Source organism: Pteropus medius, unplaced genomic scaffold (genome assembly GCF_902729225.1).
Source record: "Pteropus medius unplaced genomic scaffold, Ma_sr-lr_union100, whole genome shotgun sequence".
In the NCBI taxonomy this organism is placed as follows: domain Eukaryota; kingdom Metazoa; phylum Chordata; class Mammalia; order Chiroptera; family Pteropodidae; genus Pteropus; species Pteropus medius.
The window spans coordinates 11178127-11195917 of NW_024354500.1; the positions used below are offsets into that span (position 1 = coordinate 11178127).

The 17791-nt window shown below is 33.7% G+C and overlaps 1 protein-coding gene across 3 annotated transcripts in view; it reads left to right on the plus strand.

The window, feature by feature from the left end:
* The window catches only part of CEP162 (centrosomal protein 162), an 87701-nt gene that overhangs the window by 51089 nt on the left and 18821 nt on the right, over nucleotides 1-17791 (plus strand). For 2 of the 3 annotated variants that reach the window (XM_039853305.1, XM_039853307.1), the window contains 4 exons: nucleotides 1229-1441; nucleotides 2481-3130; nucleotides 5749-5890; nucleotides 7888-7986. In XM_039853305.1, the coding sequence (XP_039709239.1) occupies nucleotides 1229-1441; nucleotides 2481-3130; nucleotides 5749-5890; nucleotides 7888-7986 (1104 nt within the window). The remainder of the gene's footprint in view (nucleotides 1-1228; nucleotides 1442-2480; nucleotides 3131-5748; nucleotides 5891-7887; nucleotides 7987-17791) is intronic. The other variant, XM_039853306.1, reaches the window with a different exon arrangement.

A 17791-nucleotide genomic window follows, 5' to 3' on the forward strand; every position in this document is an offset into this window, starting at 1 on the left:
AAAAACATTTATTTTGTATGATAGTCACACTAGTATCAGTGATTAAAGAATAATATTAAAAAGTAAAATTAAAGATCTAAATGAAATCTGATTTCCTCAAAAAATGTAATGTAAATTTCAGAAAAAGGAAATAAAAGAAATAAATTTCAAGAAATCAAAATTAGATTGAAAATATTCCTTAAAATATTAAATGAAGGATAGCTTTTGAGTTCTGATTATAATAAAAACCAATATTATCAAGCCCTCACTATACACTGGGCACTCTGCTAAGCAAATTTATGAAGACGAATATTATTTGATCCTCACTTAATTGTATCTGCACAGTGAAATTGGTATTGTTATTGTCCCCATTTTCCTGATCAGGAAAAAGTTTTGACTAAGGACTTGACACAGGTCAAGCTGGCGGTGCACTCTAACTCCAAATGTGTTCTAACCACTGCACTAGACTGACTGCCTCTCAGGTGCTATTTTATTTGATTGCATGTTCAGAAGCTAGAAAACTGTTCAACAAAAGAACTTAATTTTTTACTATATGTTTTTCAAAGATATCTTAATCATAATATCTTTAACAAAAGCAGATATACACACATGTGCATATGTAATACCAAGCTCTCATTTCTGTGCACACTGGTGCCGTTTGTTCTTCGAGAAAGACCATGTAATGTTTTATAGGCCAAATGAAAATTTTTATCATCTAATCCTTTTTCCTAAAAGGAGGAAAGACATCATTTTAAAATAGATTAAACTTCATTTGGAGGCAGGTTGAGGTAGGGTGGAGATTGTTGCAGGCAGGGGCTGATGCTTAGTAGGCTGTATGTTTATTGACATAAGTTTGTACATTCACGTGTATGTAAGTAATTTTTTAATAGATAATATAAGTATTGTCATTTGAGGGGATCTGTGGAAAAAAAGGAGGGGAAGAGCTTTGTCCTCAGAAAGATTGGTTATTACTAGTAAAATTATACCAAAATCTATCTCAAATGAATGTAAGAAGATTTCTGTGAAATAACCAGTACTTAGACATTGCACTATAGGGTTTTTAAATCAGATAATTTAATGATATATAATTTGAAATTGATTTGTGCTTCTGTGCATTTGCTTCAGTCCTGAGATATGATATAAACATCTCTTTGAAATCTAAACGTGACTCATATAGCATAATCTGTAACAAACTGCTTAATTTTAATATATTTATGGCCTTGCATATTATACAAAAATTTTTTAATAGGTTAAGGAAATGGAAGGAATTCTAAAGAGAAGATATCCTAATTCTTTACCTGCTTTAATATTGGCTGCATCAGCAGCTGGTGATACAGTGGATAGAAGTACGGTGGAATTTATGGAGAAAAGGATAAAAAAACTAGAAGCTGATCTGGAGGGTAAAGATGAAGAAGCAAAAAAGAGCCTTCGTACCATGGAACAACAGTTTCAGAAAATGAAAGTAAGTGCCAGGTAGCCATGGAGATGGGGCTGGGACTTCTTAAATCTCATTTTAATAAATAGCTCTAAACTTCCTTTCCCACAAAACCTTTACCATGAGTTTCATATGCTAACGAAACTTAGATTCATTCTATATTTTTGTCTTCTTTCAGTAATTTCTTATTTCAAACATGGAATAATCAAGCACAGTATAATCTTTACATAAGCTCCTCTCAGTGTTATTAGAATTAGTAGAAATTAAGTCATGGAAAGGCAGAGTACAGTATCTCTGATATATATTCAGTATAAATGTTTTTGAATTACCATGATTGAAAATATTTTCACTGGAACTTACATGTTCATTGACACATTATCACAGCTATCATAGTACATTGAAACTATTGCCATGTTGTTCTCCTCATTAGACTATGAGTTTGAAGGCAAGAACTGAATTTCTTTATCCCTAGATTCTGGCCCAGTGCCTAGTATAAAGTCCTAGCTAAATGAATATTCATTGAATGAATGAACAAACACCATGGGTACCTCTTTCCACAGAGTAAACTATTTAGGATATTTCATTTATAATACTAAATCTCCAGGATTCAAATTTCAGGCTGACTTACGCCTTACGAAATTTCTAAATTGATATTACTAAGCTGAAAATGTGCTATTTCTTAAAGACTTCAGTATCCCCAATTGCTTTTCCTATTTATCCTCAAAGTATAGTTTTATCGATTTGCATAGAGAAGGTTATACAATAACAGGTTTGATTGTGAGGTTTAAAAATAAGTTTTGGGATATACAAAAATGTATAAATTAATGTTTTGAAGCAACGTTAATTATGTAATTAATATATATTGAGAATATATAATGTTCTGCCCTTCAACGATTAGGACTTCAATACATTTGACTGACTCAAGGAACACAGAGTTGGAGCCATCAGAATACGTAATGAGTGCCTGAATGAAGGAATAGGTAGAACCTGGTAGAATGCAGGGCTTTGTTAACAGTGGTTAACTTCGTTAGCAGTGGTTTGGTATTACATGGATTCTTTTCTTCAGATTCAGTATGAACAGAGGCTAGAGGAGCAGGAGCAGCTACTTGCCTGTAAATTGAAGGAAGCACCCCAGAACCAACGTGACAACTCCAGGGTTAAAGCACTAGAGAAGGAACTTGATGACATTAAAGAAGCCCATCAAATCACTGTAAGAAACCTTGAAGCTGAAATAGACACTCTTAAACATCAGAATGCTGAGTTAGAACTCAAGAAAGATGATAAAGATGATAAAGATTTCCAGTCTATAGAATTCCAGGTGGAACAGGCTCATGCTAAAGCTAAACTGGTAAGACTCAATGAGGAGCTGGCTGCAAAGGGGAGAGAAATACAAGACCTTTCGAAAACTGTGGAGAGGCTTCAGAAGGAGAGGAGAATGATGCTATCTAAGCAGAATTCTAAGGGAAGGGAGGACATGACCACAAAAAGGGTGAAGAAAGATGTTCTACACCCAGGTAAAGGAAATGTTAACTCTTTCCCTGGAACCCTGAATAGCAAGCTTTACCAACCACATACTTTTACTGATTCCCATGTTTCAGAGGTTTTACAAGAAAACTGCAGATTGAAAAATGAACTGGAGAAATTAATTGTGGAGAGAAATGAGCTGAAAATGAAATCTGAAGTAGCTATGAACCAATTTGAGAATTCCATAAAAAGGTAAAATGTGAATTTGTAAATATATGAGGACATAAAAAGATAAAAGTTTAAAAATTATAAGATGCATTTCTTCTAGATAATTAGTTTGACCCTGAACTGAATTCATAACCAAATTTTAAGAAATGGGTTATACGTTGCTAAGCATAGATCTGTTTCAGAGTAGAATCCTGTACCTGTTGGAGGTCCAGATTCTGAGAACCTGAATCTCCATGTCAACCCAAGCAGTGATTTTGATCTAACTAGTCTTGTCTTTCTGCATATATCCAAATGATGTTAATAAGCTGGCCACTGGGCCTTCTTGCAAATGAGTATCATTTTTTACTATCGCCATAGGCAGATTGCTGTTAGAAAACTGGTTGACATTCTAAGAGGAAACAGTCCTTTTTTCCAAAATAACTTCAAATTAATATTGTGATCACATCCATCATGCCTTGAAGAACTTTTATAGTCATCCCTTTCCTTCTCAAAATCTCCAAGTACTATCTCCTGTCTCTTTGTTCCTCTGAGCCTTTTAACATGCTTTTTCGTCTGATGAAACCAAATTCTTTTCCTCTTTGTCTTTCTGTACCAGTTTTCCACAAGTAGCCTCTTCTTTTATTTCTACTTCGCTTCCTCTTAAATATGGCTATCATCCTCACTATTCTTTTAAACCTGATCAGTTATGACCTTTCCCAGTCTAGTGGAGTTTTCTCCATTCTCATTTTCCTTGACATTATCGATTATACTGCCTTTCCTGAAATGGTTTCCTCTCTTAATGTCCATGACTTGGCAGCTCTGACTAAAACTTTTTTTCTGTTTCTTTTAACTGACTCCTGACTCCTCTTCATGCGCCCCCCTCAAAAATCTGACTTTCTATGCCTAATTTGCTGAATTTCTTCCTGCCTATTTTTTTTTTGCTTGTTCATATTTCAAGTCCTACCTCTTTCACAAATTATTTCCTAGAGTTTCCTAGAAAATTTCCTGCTTCAACCTCCAACTCCTATATAATTTATGTACCAAGAAAGTACTAATCATAACACTGCCTTTGCAGCTTCTTAAGAACTGATATAAGATTATACTTTTGCAGCCTGCAAACAATAATAGGTTTGATTTGAGGTTTAAAGTAAGTCTTGGGGTATATAAAATGTGTAAGTTAATGTTTATGAAGCAACATATTAATTATGAAATTATATAGCATTATTGGGAAAATATAATGTTCTGCCCTTCAAAGATTGGAACTTTAATAATACATTTGACTGACTCAAGGAACAGTTGGAGGCATCAGTGTATGTAACGAGTGCCTGAATGGAGGAATAGGTAGGTCTTGTAGAATGCGGGGCTTCTCCTAGAAGAATGAGCATCGGAAGTGCCTAACATGTTTATTGATGAATTGGCAGCCATGTCTCATTGAGTCATCATGGTAACCATATTGCTTCCAAATTGAAACTTTGTTTCTTTAGTCTTGAAAATAATAGTAGCACTGAAGCTATTTGGAAAGGATCATATTCTTTCCTAGAAATAATTTAAAATGCAAGCTTTTCCTATAAATTTTTCTGTACATAATTTATAATTTTTTACTACTGTTAATCTGTTTCTCTGGGTTTGAGAGGTATTAACCTTTCCTAGTCCCAGATTTAGGTTGTTTTTTATTACAGTTAATATTGGTATTTTAGATTTTTATGCCTTTTTTAGACCCTTAATCACACTGTTTCCATGAATAAATATTCACATAGTCAAATAAGCAACTGATATATTTGTTTATAGTTTGAGAATTGTCATATTAATAAGTATCAACAGTGATTTACTATCTGCTTTGATTACAGTCCTGTCACTTTTAAATAATATTCCAGTAGGAGAGGAAATGGTTGTCTATAAGAAATGTATCAACTCTTTAGTCATAACTTTACCATTTACTAAACTGCTTCTGAATACATAAATTTTGTCATGGAGACAAATGAATAGTATCTCACACTTAATGGTCCAAAATAATTAGGTTCAGTTACCCTAATTATTATAAAAGAATTATTATAAAATTATAAAATTATTATAAAATTACCCTAATTATTATAAAAGAATTATTATAAAAAATAATTTATTCTCAGAGCATACAGCTAGCCCAGAGTTATAGGCATGGACCAAAAACTGGAGAATGTTGCCTTAGAGACAAAGCATTGGAGATTCTAAAGGGAACAACAGCGCTTATCGAAATAAGAGTCTGGGCAAGAAATCTAAGTTTATCTTAAAAGATAAAATGACAGGCTCTTTGCTTTAAATCCAAATAGAACATATACAGCCTTCAATTCCTTCAGGAAGTACAGCCCCAGGCTGGAGGTAAGACTCTGAGGTTCAGCTCTGCTGGGTTCAACCCCAGCTCTGCAACTTACTTATCTGGGACCATAGATGCATCTCTTTACTAAATTAAAGTTTGCCCTTTAAAAATTCAGTAAATAGTGAGCTTATGGAGTGGTAGTAAGAACTCACAGACATGTATAAGGCATGTGGACCAATGCAGTAGATAGTGGTGCCTCTCTCCCTTTGCTGCTTTAATTTCTAGGCTTCTTACACTATTTTTGTGCTAACTCTGAATTTGAGGCTGAAGGGCTGCTTTTATGTGTGGTTCTCTTTTGTTTGCCCTAAAGGGTCAAGGAAGATACTGCGGCACACATTACATCTCTCAAAGCATCTCATCAGAGGGAAGTAGAGAAACTCCTTTGCCAAAACGCAGTAGAAAATTCTTCTTCCAAAGTAGCTGAACTAAATCGTAAAATAGCAACTCAAGAGGTAGATGACTTTATCAAACTTTGACTTTAATGTGATTTTTTTTTTCAGTACTGCCAACAAAACATTAATTTGGAAATATTTTAACTGCGCTTTTTGAGGTTGGTGATAGAAATGGTAAATTAGTGTTGGCTTGATTGTATTTTTACATGAGAGAATGCCATTACCATATGTTTAACTGTTCTACTTTAAAGTTATACCTCTAAATAAGTGTTTTTACGGTTTTGTCCCTACATTTCTCAAGTAAATACTCCTCTAAATAGATTATAATGGATGACTGAGGGATATATCTAATATGATTGGGACCTTAGTACTTGAACTTGAATGTTGAACCATCTCCCTCCACCTTAAGTCCCAACTGACAAGTAATTGTCCTAGTCATTTCTCTTGCCTCATTATCTTTTATTCATTAAACAAATGATGATTTGAGGTCTGTAGACATTTAGGCACTGGGGATAAAATAATGAACAGAGAGATACACACATCTCTAGCCATTATGAAGCATAGTCTTTTAAGAATTGTGACAGGGTATGCTGACAGCTCATACACATTTCCTCAAATGTGTCTTTTGTGTTGGATACTATGTATGTCTACTTGGAATACTTATGAATGTCTACTGTGTGGCCCATCTTCTGTGGTATTAATAAGTTAAAAAAAAAAAAACAGCATTAAAATAGAATTTACAACTTCCAAAAGATAGATCTAAGAAAAAAAAAGAAAAAGAAAATATGGCAGAATGTTAGCAGTAGGTAATTATAGTTAAAGAATATATGAATGTTCTTTTTGGTCTTCATTTTTCTGTAGATTTTAATTTTACAAACAAGCTGAGGGAAAAAAAACTTCAAGAAGTAATTATCTCACCACTATCTCTCCCACCTATAATTATTTAATAGCATCTTAATTAAAAATAAATCCCTTAGTTGGGGAAGTTTGAATATGGACTGGATATTAAATATTATGAAATTATTGTAAATTTTCTTATGTATAAAAATGTCACTGGTTTTGTGACAAAATACCCTTATAACAAGGAGATGCATGTTGAAAATTTCATTTGGGGTACTTAAGGGTGAAATGTAATTAGATCTGTAATTTAATCTCAGGTAACTTAGAAACAGAGAACTTTGACTGTTTTTAATGCTTTAATGAATAATATTTAATTGCTTTTCAAAAGTAACCATTATACAGCCTTGCAGATAACCTCTCTAGCTTTCTTCCCCCCATACAAGAAGGGTGTCAGTGGGCAGTATAAACATTATATCAAGTAATTATATAGTAAGGAGGGGTCTGGGAGAGGTGGAAAAAGTAGTATCATTATGCCACAGTGCCATAAATTGTTATTTTCCCAAAATTTTAAATGTAATATTGAAATTTATGAGTTAAATGGAAGTCACTGCAGTCTGATCATAAAAGATAAGCATTAGAGATAAAAGATAAGAATTTTTCCTACATTTTTGCAGTTACTTGATGGAAGAATTTATGTATTTCAGTTTTTTTGTTTCAAATATGAGACTAACATTTATTTCACATATTATTAGGCTTGTGTTATCTTTATTTAGTCAATAGCTCTTTATTAAAACTATTATTCTGCTTAACAAAATATAAAGATAATATTAGCCACTTTCTTCAGATTGCTTAGACTTTACAGAGGTTCATTTTAACATGTATTTTTATAGAGATATTTATAGAGGTATTTTTTAGGCCTTAAGAAGAAAAGTACTAGAGATAAAGAAGCCAAGTAGTTACAGTTATTAATTTGTAATGTATGTGATACTTTATATTAAATGTGGAAACAAGAAAATGAATCTATTTGATGAGTTTAATTCATTCATTGAACTTAATTTTTATGGCAATTTATTTCAAAGTTAGAACTTGGTAATTTTAAAATACTAGGATCATTTTTATTTTTAGTACAAACAAAAGTCATTAGTTAGCTTTCTTGTATTTTTCAGATAATATTCTAGGAAGAGCTTTAACTTAGTACTTCTAACATAATTTCCTAGATACTTATAAAACATTTCCAAAATCAAGTTAAAGAGATGCAAGATAAACAAGAGTCTCTTGTTGTTTCTCAAGTTCGAGAAGAAATCCTACAGAAAGAGGTAAGAAATAACTACAGAAAGAGGTAAAAAAACTACAGAAAGAGGTAAAAAAATATTGGGCTAACAAGCTTCTTCATAAATTTTTAACTTAAATGTACAAGTAGATATAATTTGAAAATATCTGTCATATCAAGAAAATATTAACAACTTGTTTATGGAAAGTCTGCTTTCCCCAGATGAACCTCAAATATCAATGAATTAAGTTATTTATATGTTTGCATTTGTTGATATTTTCTGGGCGGTGGGGAAATGGAATTGTTTGGTTCTTTTGTTTGATTATTTAGAAGGTAAAATTGGATGGTTAAAAGTCATTTCTGCATTAAGTACTAAGACTATTTAATTTGGTTAAGAAATACGTAAACCAATTATGACAGTGATGCTGGATCATGAATCATAATACCATTACAGGATATAAATCTTTCTGGAAACTCACTATTTTTATTACTCTAAAATTCTTTTGGTTTTAGAAAGTGTGAAAAAAATAAGCTGTGTATTCTGTTCTTTGAAATACACAGAAGCATAAACTATTTTTATTATTTAAAGATTTATTGAATCAAACAAAACATACAACTGATTGCATTATGAAAATATTGATGGAAAAGTATGCCATAATTGCACAACTGTCAATTTAAAAAGTCTTAATATTTGAAAGGCATCATGCATTCTTTTTAATCTTTAAGATGTACATAAACCTTGTTGTATAAGCAGTAAGTTTACAGAACCTCATATACCTGAAGTACCATTTTTAGGAAAAGCAGTAAAAGCAAGTGTGTGTTCATGTTTGCAAGATAAAGATCAAGGTCAATTTTAGTCAGGTTATAGTGTTCTCAGTTTAAGAATGGCTAAAATATTTGAAAATAGAAGAGCTGCAAATACATGATTTTCAAGCCTGTTTACTGGAAAATTTAAGTAAAGCACTTCATCTCTTGAATAATGGTCATGATAATCTGCCGTTTAATATGAAGTATATTTATAATAGTTGTTGTAACAGGGCTAATTTATTCCCACTACTAATAACCTACAGAGGGTCCTCCCTCATGTCCTGTGTTGTTATGAGGCAATTCTCAGGCTCATGCAAATATGAACTATTCCCAGCCCTATATGAGCTCCAGGAATTGTTCAGGCTACTATTAACAATGGCTTCATAACTGCCTCCTGGCAACAAACTAGGCAGTCATAGAGCTCATCTTGTTTCCCTTCTCTCATGAAGCACAGTCTTGCAATGCCGTTAGCCAGTGTTTGAAAACAGTTTCCTGTATTGTCTGATCTTTCTGGTTGGTTAAGAAAGGGGTATAATTACTCCTGTCTCTTTTACTTCATTGTGCCACAGGTGAAAACACACTATACATTTTTAAATGGTGGTAAATTCTGTTTTGTTTTTTGACTGTTTCTTTTAGATTTTTGTTAATTTTTTATTTAAATATACTTGTTATATAATATTATGTAAGTTTATTAGTTTAAGGTGTACAATATAGTGATTAAACACTTTTATACCTTACCATGTGATCACCCCACTAATTCTTGTAATCATCTGTCACTGTGCAGACTTATCACAGTATTATTATTGTATTCCCCTTCACATTTTCACGCAGTCCCCCAGCCCCTCCCTTTGTTAACCATCCCTCTGGTATCTTTATATTAATCTGTTTTTGTTTTGTTTGTTTTGTTTTTTTAGATTCCACATATAAGTGAAACCATACTGTATTTTTCTTTCCCTGTCTGACTTATTTCACTTAGTATAATACTCTCTAGATCTATCATGTTTTCTCAATGGCAAGATTTCATTCTTTTTTATAGCTGTATAATATTCCATTCGCGTGTGTGCGTGTGTTTGTGTGTGTATGTGTGTGTGTGTGTTTGTTTTCATACACGTACATATACATGCATACACACCACATCTTTATCCATTCATTTATTGATGGACACCTAGGTTGCTTCCATATCTTGGCTATTGTAAATTATCTTTTATTTTCAAATTAATGTTTTTGTTTTCTTTGGATAATTACCTAGAATTGTTTGGTGGATGTTTTGCAGAATCGCCATACAGTTTTCCATAGTGGCTGCACCAATTTGCAATCCCACCAACAGTGTACAAGGGTTTCCTTTCTCTACATCCCTGCCAACACGTATTATTTGTTGACATTTTAATAATAGCCATTCTGACTGGTGTATGGCGGTATCTCATTGTAGTTTTAATATACATTTCCCTAATGATTAGTGATATTGAGCATCTTTTCATATGTCTATTGGCCATCTGTATGTCTTCTTTAGAGAAATGTCTTTTCATGTCCTCTGCCCATATTTTGATCAGATTGTTTTTTTGTTATTAAATTGTATGAGTTTCTCATATATTTTGGTTATCAATTCCTCATCTGATATATCATTTGCAAATATATTCTCCCATTCAGTAAGTTGTTTTTGTTTTGTTTCCTTCGCTGTGCAGAAGCTTTATAGTTTGATGAAGTCCCATTTGTTTATTTTTCCTTTTGTTTTCTTGCTCGTGGAAACATATCCAAAAAGATATTACTCAGACTAATGATAAATAGTTGACTACATAAGTTTCCTTCTTGGTTTCAGGTCTTGCATTTTAGTCTTTAATCCATTTTGAGTTTATTTTTGTATATGGTATAAAAGAGGGGTCCACTTTAATTTTTTTTTGCATGTATCCAGTCTTCTCAACACCACTTGTTGAAGAAACTTTCATTATTGCATATTCTCACCTCCTTTCTTGTAGATTAGTTAACTGTGTAAGCGAGGCTTATTCTGGGCTCTCTATTCTGATCTATGTGTCTGTTTTTGTGCCAGTACCATACAGTTTTGATTATTATAGCTTTGTAGAATAGTATGAAATCAGGGAGCATGATACCTCCAACTTTATTCTTTCTCAACATTGCTTTTGCCAGCTTGGGTGCACTGGGGCTGCAGGGTCGAGGCTCGGGGCTTCCTGATATACACAGGGCTACTCAGTGTGCTCTTGGGACACTTTGTTGTACCCTTTTGCTTCAACTGTCTGTGATAAAGCAGGGTGTGGACAGGGCTGCTTTGTGTGCTTGCATCTCAGTGCCCCACTAACTCCGCCTGCTCTTTCAGTGGGGCAGGCATGTATGCACACAGCTGCACTTTGCTAGTTCTGTACTCACTGGTACCAGAGAACCTAGATCGTGCCCTCACCCTCTGTCCATGTTCAGGGGAAACATAAACAACAGCACTCACTGGTTCCTACAGTCATAGGTTCTTTCAGCTCTCAGAGAGTTCTTGTGGTTCCCTGACCTTCTCTGTATGGCCCCTCTGTCTTGCTTGTGCAGAAGTTGTTTATTTGGTTCATAGCTGTTTTTCAGGAGGAATTGCTCTAAATAGGTGTACATTCAATGTGTTTAAAGGGAGTGAGCCTCCATGTACACTGCCATCTTGGACCTACCTCCTAAAACTGCTTGTTTTTTGGGTTGTTTTTTTTTTCTTTGTAACTATCAGAAAACTAAGTGATTTCAAATTTTTCAACATAGTTCAAATCATTGGGTAGTGAACCATCTCCCACTTAGCTTGTTAATTATGGAAACCCAAAAGGATTTTTCTATACTCTGAATTTTGTTCCATGACTCTGTTACCTAAAATGTTTTAAAACCTCATCTCTTTGAAATCATATCTGCTGCAATGGAGTGAAAATCTTATCGAGCCTCTAGTGTGTCTTCATTTAGTTGATGCTAACTCATGTATTCCTCATGTATTCCTCCAATGGCTTTTTCTTTTTCATACTCTAATGAAAACAGTTAATTTTTAAAGTTTTAGCATTCATCATAGATTTTCAGTTTTGTTTTTTGACTTCCTGCTTGACTCCAACAATCTGTTCCTTTATTTCTTTGCACTCTGAAGTTATAGAACGAAGACTTGAATCTTTACTCAGACTCCCTAGAGACAACGGAGATGCTTGATGCTATTTTCATGTTCTGCAGTTAGTATATGTATTTTACTAATCATGGGTTCTTTTTCATCAATGGAATTTTTTCTTTTTGTGTGTGTGTGTGTGTGTGTGTGTGTGTGTGTGTGTGTGTATGTGTGTGTGTGTGTGTGTAATATTCCATAACAGATTTAGAAACCATTCATGAGTAATCTCTAATAGGAACCCAGGGACTACTGTGGCCATTCATAAAAACTATCAAAATTCTTATTGTAATTTATCTTATTAAACAAAAACATTTTCATGGCCAAAAGCTCTTCTGAAAGAGTTTATCGAGCTGTATATGCTAGCCTGAAAAAAGGGACCAGGTCCTGGGTTATGCAGTCTGAACCAACAGCAGTGGGACTAGGTGGAAGAGACAAGAAAGCATGTCTCCTGTCCTAGAGCTGACAGGCTCTTTTATGCATACAGTTTGGGGAAGAAAGATCTAAGTTGTTTTGAAAGAATTTTTTACATTGGCTGTAGATTAAGTGGGTGGGAGAAGGGGAAGCATGGCTAGTTCTGGGATAGGAAAAGGTGTTCGCTCCTTTGCATTGGTGGTAGGCAACAGTCCAAAAAGTTCATGTGTAAGCAAGATTCAGAAACGCCAGGTGGTCAGTGGCGCCAGGCTATTCTCTTTAGATAATCACAGAAATAGCCACCTGAAAAGTAATTCAAAGTTTCAGTGTATACCCAGGAATGTAAGCAGTCTTTTGTTGGTTTTGCCCTGCAGTTCTTAACTGATTAACCTCTCTTGCTTCTGTTTTCTACCCTCTGGCCTGCTGTGATTAATTTATGACATCTCAAAATTTTCTCCTTGTTAATCTCAAATATTCCTCAGCTAGCTGCTGGTTATTTTATGAACAAATAGTAGGATGATCATGGAGTTTATGATAATATCTGAGTTTAAATTCTTGATTTGCCACTGTAAGGCTCGCTAGCAGGTTCAAGTAAACATTTAGAGTCACACAATGACCATAAATCACACTTGGTACTTCAGATACAGGCCAGGAAAGAGCAAGGCAGCACTAGGCATTTCTCTTCAATGCAAGTAGTTCTCACAGCAGTCTATACAGCTGGGCAGGAGACAGCACAGGTGCAAGGGAATAAAACACCTTGCAGGTGGAGAAACCACCCAGGCATAGACACCCCATATTACACAAGAACCAGTGCCTCTTATAAATAACCCACAAAGTGGTTCCCACAAGGACATGCCCAGTATAAGAGTTGGTCAATATTATAGGCTTTTGGGATATAGTAATGAATAAAATGCCTGAAGATCTTGCCCTTACGGACCTTGCATTCTAGCGGGTGAGACAGAAAAAAAATCACTAATTCTCATTAGTGTTATTCATTTCTGTCCCTGTTGAGCATGAATTCAATATTCCATATATTTTGCATACTAATGGTAATACATATTAACAGAGAAATTAGAAGGTATAAACTTGCCTGCGATCCCACCACCCAGATGTCTATTATGTTATCTATTCTTCCAGATTTTTTCCATTTATACATATATAGAAATAGTGTGGGTGTTGTGCTCATGTATGCACACATGCAAAATACATGTTTATGTGTGTATTCTGCATGCATATATGATTTTAAAGTATATTTTTAACCTAACAGTATATAAATTCTTTTCCAGTTTTACTGGGATATAATTGATAAACAGCACTGTATAAGTGTACAAAATAATGATCTGACTTACATATATCATGAAATGATTACCACAGTAAACTAAGTTAGTATCCATTATCTCATAGTTTACCCCACCCCCCACCCCCCCAAAAAAATAGTACTGTTTTCCTTGTGATGAGGACTGTTAGGATTTACTCTTAACAGCTTTCATGTATTGTACCATATAGCACTTTTAACTATAGTGATCATGTTTTACATTACATCCCTAGTACTTATTGATCTTATAACTGGAAGTTTGTACCTTCATCCAATTTCTCCACCACCACCCTACCCCTACACAAGTCCAATCTCTATTTCTGTGAGTTGGCAGGGGGGTGCTGTTTGTTTTTTTCTTTTTGGATTCTACATATGAGATCATATAGCATTTATCTCTGACTTGTTTCTCTTAGCATAATGCCCTCAAGGCCTTTTTGTGGCTGAATATTATGCCATTGTGTGTGTATGTGTGTGTGTGTGTGTATGTCATGTTCTTTTTAACCATTCATCTGTCAGTGGACACTTAGGTTGTTTCCACATCTTGGCTATTGTGAATAATGCTGCTATGAGCAAGGGGGTGCAGATGTCTCTTTATCATAGTGGGGTTTTTTTTTCCTTCAGATGTTTTTCCACAGTGGAAATGTTGGATCATGTGATAGTTCTATTTTTAATTTCTTGAGGAACCTCCATAATGTTTTCCATAACGGCTGCGCCAATTTGCAATCCCAACAATGTGAAAGGGCTCCCTTTTCTCCACATACTCTCCAGTATCTGTTATCTCTTGTCTTTTTGATGATAGCCATTCTTACAGACCTGAGGTAATATCACATTGCATTTTTAATTCTCATTTCCATAATGATTAATAATTTGTACATCTTTTCATATACCTGTTGGCCATTCATATATTTTCTTTGGAAAACTGTCTGTTCAAGTCCTTTGCCCATTTCGTAATTGAATTATTTTGTTTTTTTGTTGTTGTTGTCATTGTTTGTTATTGAGTTGTATGAGTTCTTTATTGTGGATATTAACCCCTTGAGATCTGTTTTGTAAATTTTTTTCCACTTTTCATTTCATATTCTTGTTTCTTTTGCTATGTAGAAGCTTTTCAATTTAATGTAGTCCCACTTGTTTGTATTTTATTTTGTTGCTTGTGTTTTAGGTAATATTCAACATATTGTTGCCAAGACCTATGTCAAGATTTTTTTATATGTTTACTTCTAAGAGTCTTATGATTTCAGGTCCTACATCTAAGTCTTTTAATCATTTAGAGTTAATTTGCATAAGTTTGTAAAATAGGGATCTAGTTTCATTCTTTTGCATGTGACTGTCCAATTTTCCCAGCACCCATTATTGAGGAAACTGTCTTTTTCCATTGAGTATTTTCAGCTCCCTTGTCAAATATTAGTTGACAATATATGTGTGAGCTTACTTCTAGGCTCTCAATTTTGTTCCACCGGTCTACATCTGTTTTTAATACTACTACCATGCTGTTTTGATTACTATACCTTTAGAACATAGCTTGAAATCAGGAAGTAGGCTGCCTCCTGCCTTTCTCAGGATATTTTTATGACTATTTGGGGTCTTTTGTGGTTCCTTATGTTATAGGATTATTTTTTTCTATTACTGTAAAAAATGCTCTTGGAATTCTGGTAGGGATTGCATTGATCTATAGATGGCTTTGAGTAGTATGGCCATTTTAACAATATTAATTCTTCTAATTCATGAACACAGAATGCCTTTCCATTTTTCTGTATCTACTTCAGTTTCCATCATCCATGTCTTGTAGTTTTCAGTGTAGAGATCTTCACCTCCTTGGTTAAATTCTTTTCTAAGTATTGTTTTCAAAACTATTATAAATGGGATCATTTTCTTTATTTCTTTTTCAGATAATTCTTTGTTAGTATGTGGAAACACTACTGATTTTTGTATGTTAATTTTGTATCCTTCAACTTTATTGAATTCATAGAATAGATCTGTTTTGGTTTTTTTTTTGTGGACTCTAGGATTTTCTATATATAAAATCATGTTACCTATAAATAGAGACAATTTTATTTCTTCTTTTCTAATCAGATGCCTTTCCTTTCTCTTTTTCTTGCTGATTGCTCTGTTGAGGACTTCCAGTAATATGTTGAAGAGGAGTGGTGAGAGTGAGCCCTTGTCTTGTTCCTGATCTTAAAGGGAAAGCTTTTAACCTTTCACTGTAGAGTATAATGTTATCTGTAGGTTTGTCGTATATGGTCTTTATTATCTTGTGATACATTCCTTCCATACATAATTTGTTAAGAGTTTTAATTACAAATGGATGTTGAATTTTTTCAGAATCTCCTTTCGCATCTATTGAGATGATAGTATGATTTTTTTCATTGTGTTAATGTGATGTATCACATTGATTGATTTGCATATGTTGAAATATCCTTGCATCCCAGAGATAAACCTCACTTAATCATGTGAATGCTCTTTTTAATATACTGAATTCAGATTGCTAGTATTTTATTGAGACATTTTTCATCTGTATTCATCAGATCTGGCTTGTAGTTTTTTGGTAGTGTCTTTTTCTAGCTTTGCTATCAGTGGAATGCTGACCTTGTTAAAATGAGTCTGGGAGTGTTACTTCTTTATGTTTTGGAAGAGTTTGAGAAGATTTAGCATTAGGTCTTTTTTAAATGTTTGGTAAAATTCGCCTTTGAAGCCGTCTGGTCTTGGGCTTTTCTTTTTTGGGAGTTTTTGATTACTGATTGAGTCTCCTTTAATAATTGGTCTATTCAGATTTTCTACTTCTTTCTGATTTCGTCTTAGTATGTTGTATGTTTCTAAGAATTTTTCCATTTCTCTGGATTGTCCAGTTTCTTGGCACACATTTGTTTATAGTAGCCTCCTATGATCCTTTGTATTTCTGTGGTATCTGTTGAAATGTCTCATTTTTCCTTGGTTAGTGTAGCTAAAGTTTTGTCAATATTATATATTCGAAGAACCAACTCTTAGTTTTGTTAATCTTTTCTGTTGTTTTCCTGTTCTCTTTCATTTATTTCTGCTCTAATCTTTATTATTTCTTTCCTCTTCTAACTTTGGGGTCATTTCTTCATTTTCTAGTGCCTTGAGGCATAGAGTTAGGTTGAGATCTTTTTTGTTTCATAATGTAGGCGTTAATTGCTATGGACATCCCTCTTAGAACTGCTTTTACTGCATCCTATAAGTTTTGGTATATTGTGTTTCTATTTCTGTTTGTCTCAAGATACCTTTTTATTTCTCCTTTAATTTCTTTTTAGATGCACTGGTCACTCAGGAGAGTGTTGTTTAATTTCCATGTATTTGTGAGTTTTCCTCATTACTGATTTCTAGTTTCATACCATTCTGGTCAAAGATTTAAATCTTCTTGAATTTTCTAGTTTTGTGGCTTAACATATGATCTGTCTTCAGAATTGTTACATGTGCTCTGGAGAAGAATGTGTATTCTGCTGCTGTCAGAGTGAATGTTCTGTGTGTGTGTGTGTGTGTGTGTGTGTATCATGAGCATTTGCTCTGTTGCGTTGTTCAAATCTGCCATTTTTCCTTATTGATACTCGGTCTGGATGATTTATATGCTGTTGAAAGTGTGGTATTAAAGTTCTCAAATATTGTTATATTGCTATTTCACCTTTTAGCTCTGTTTTTACTTTACATATTTGGGTGTTCCAAAATTGTGTGCATAAATACTTAAGAATTGTTACATCTTAATGGATTGACCCTCTTATTGTTAGATAATAGCCTTATCTCGTTTTACCACTTTTAAAGTCTGTTTTGTCTGATATAGGTCTCCTACCTCTGCTTTATTCTATATATTATTTGTTTGAAATATCTTTTACCATCCCTTCGCTCTCATTCTGTGTCTGTCTTTAAGGCTAAAGTGAGTCTATCGTAGATAGTATATCATTGAATCTTAGTAATTTTATTTATTCAGCCAGTTTGTGTCTTTTGATTAGAGAATTTAATTCATTTAAAGTAATTATTGATAGATAACGGCTTATTGACATTTTGTCCATTGCTTTCTGGCTGTTTTGTAAATATATATTTCCTTGTGTCCTATTCTGCTGTCTTTTTTTGTGTTTTGTTTCTTTTGTTATTAGTATGCTTTGACTTTTTTTTAATCATGCTTTTATATAAATACTACAGGTTTTTCCCTTGTAGTTATCATGAGTCTTACTTAAAATATTACAAAAT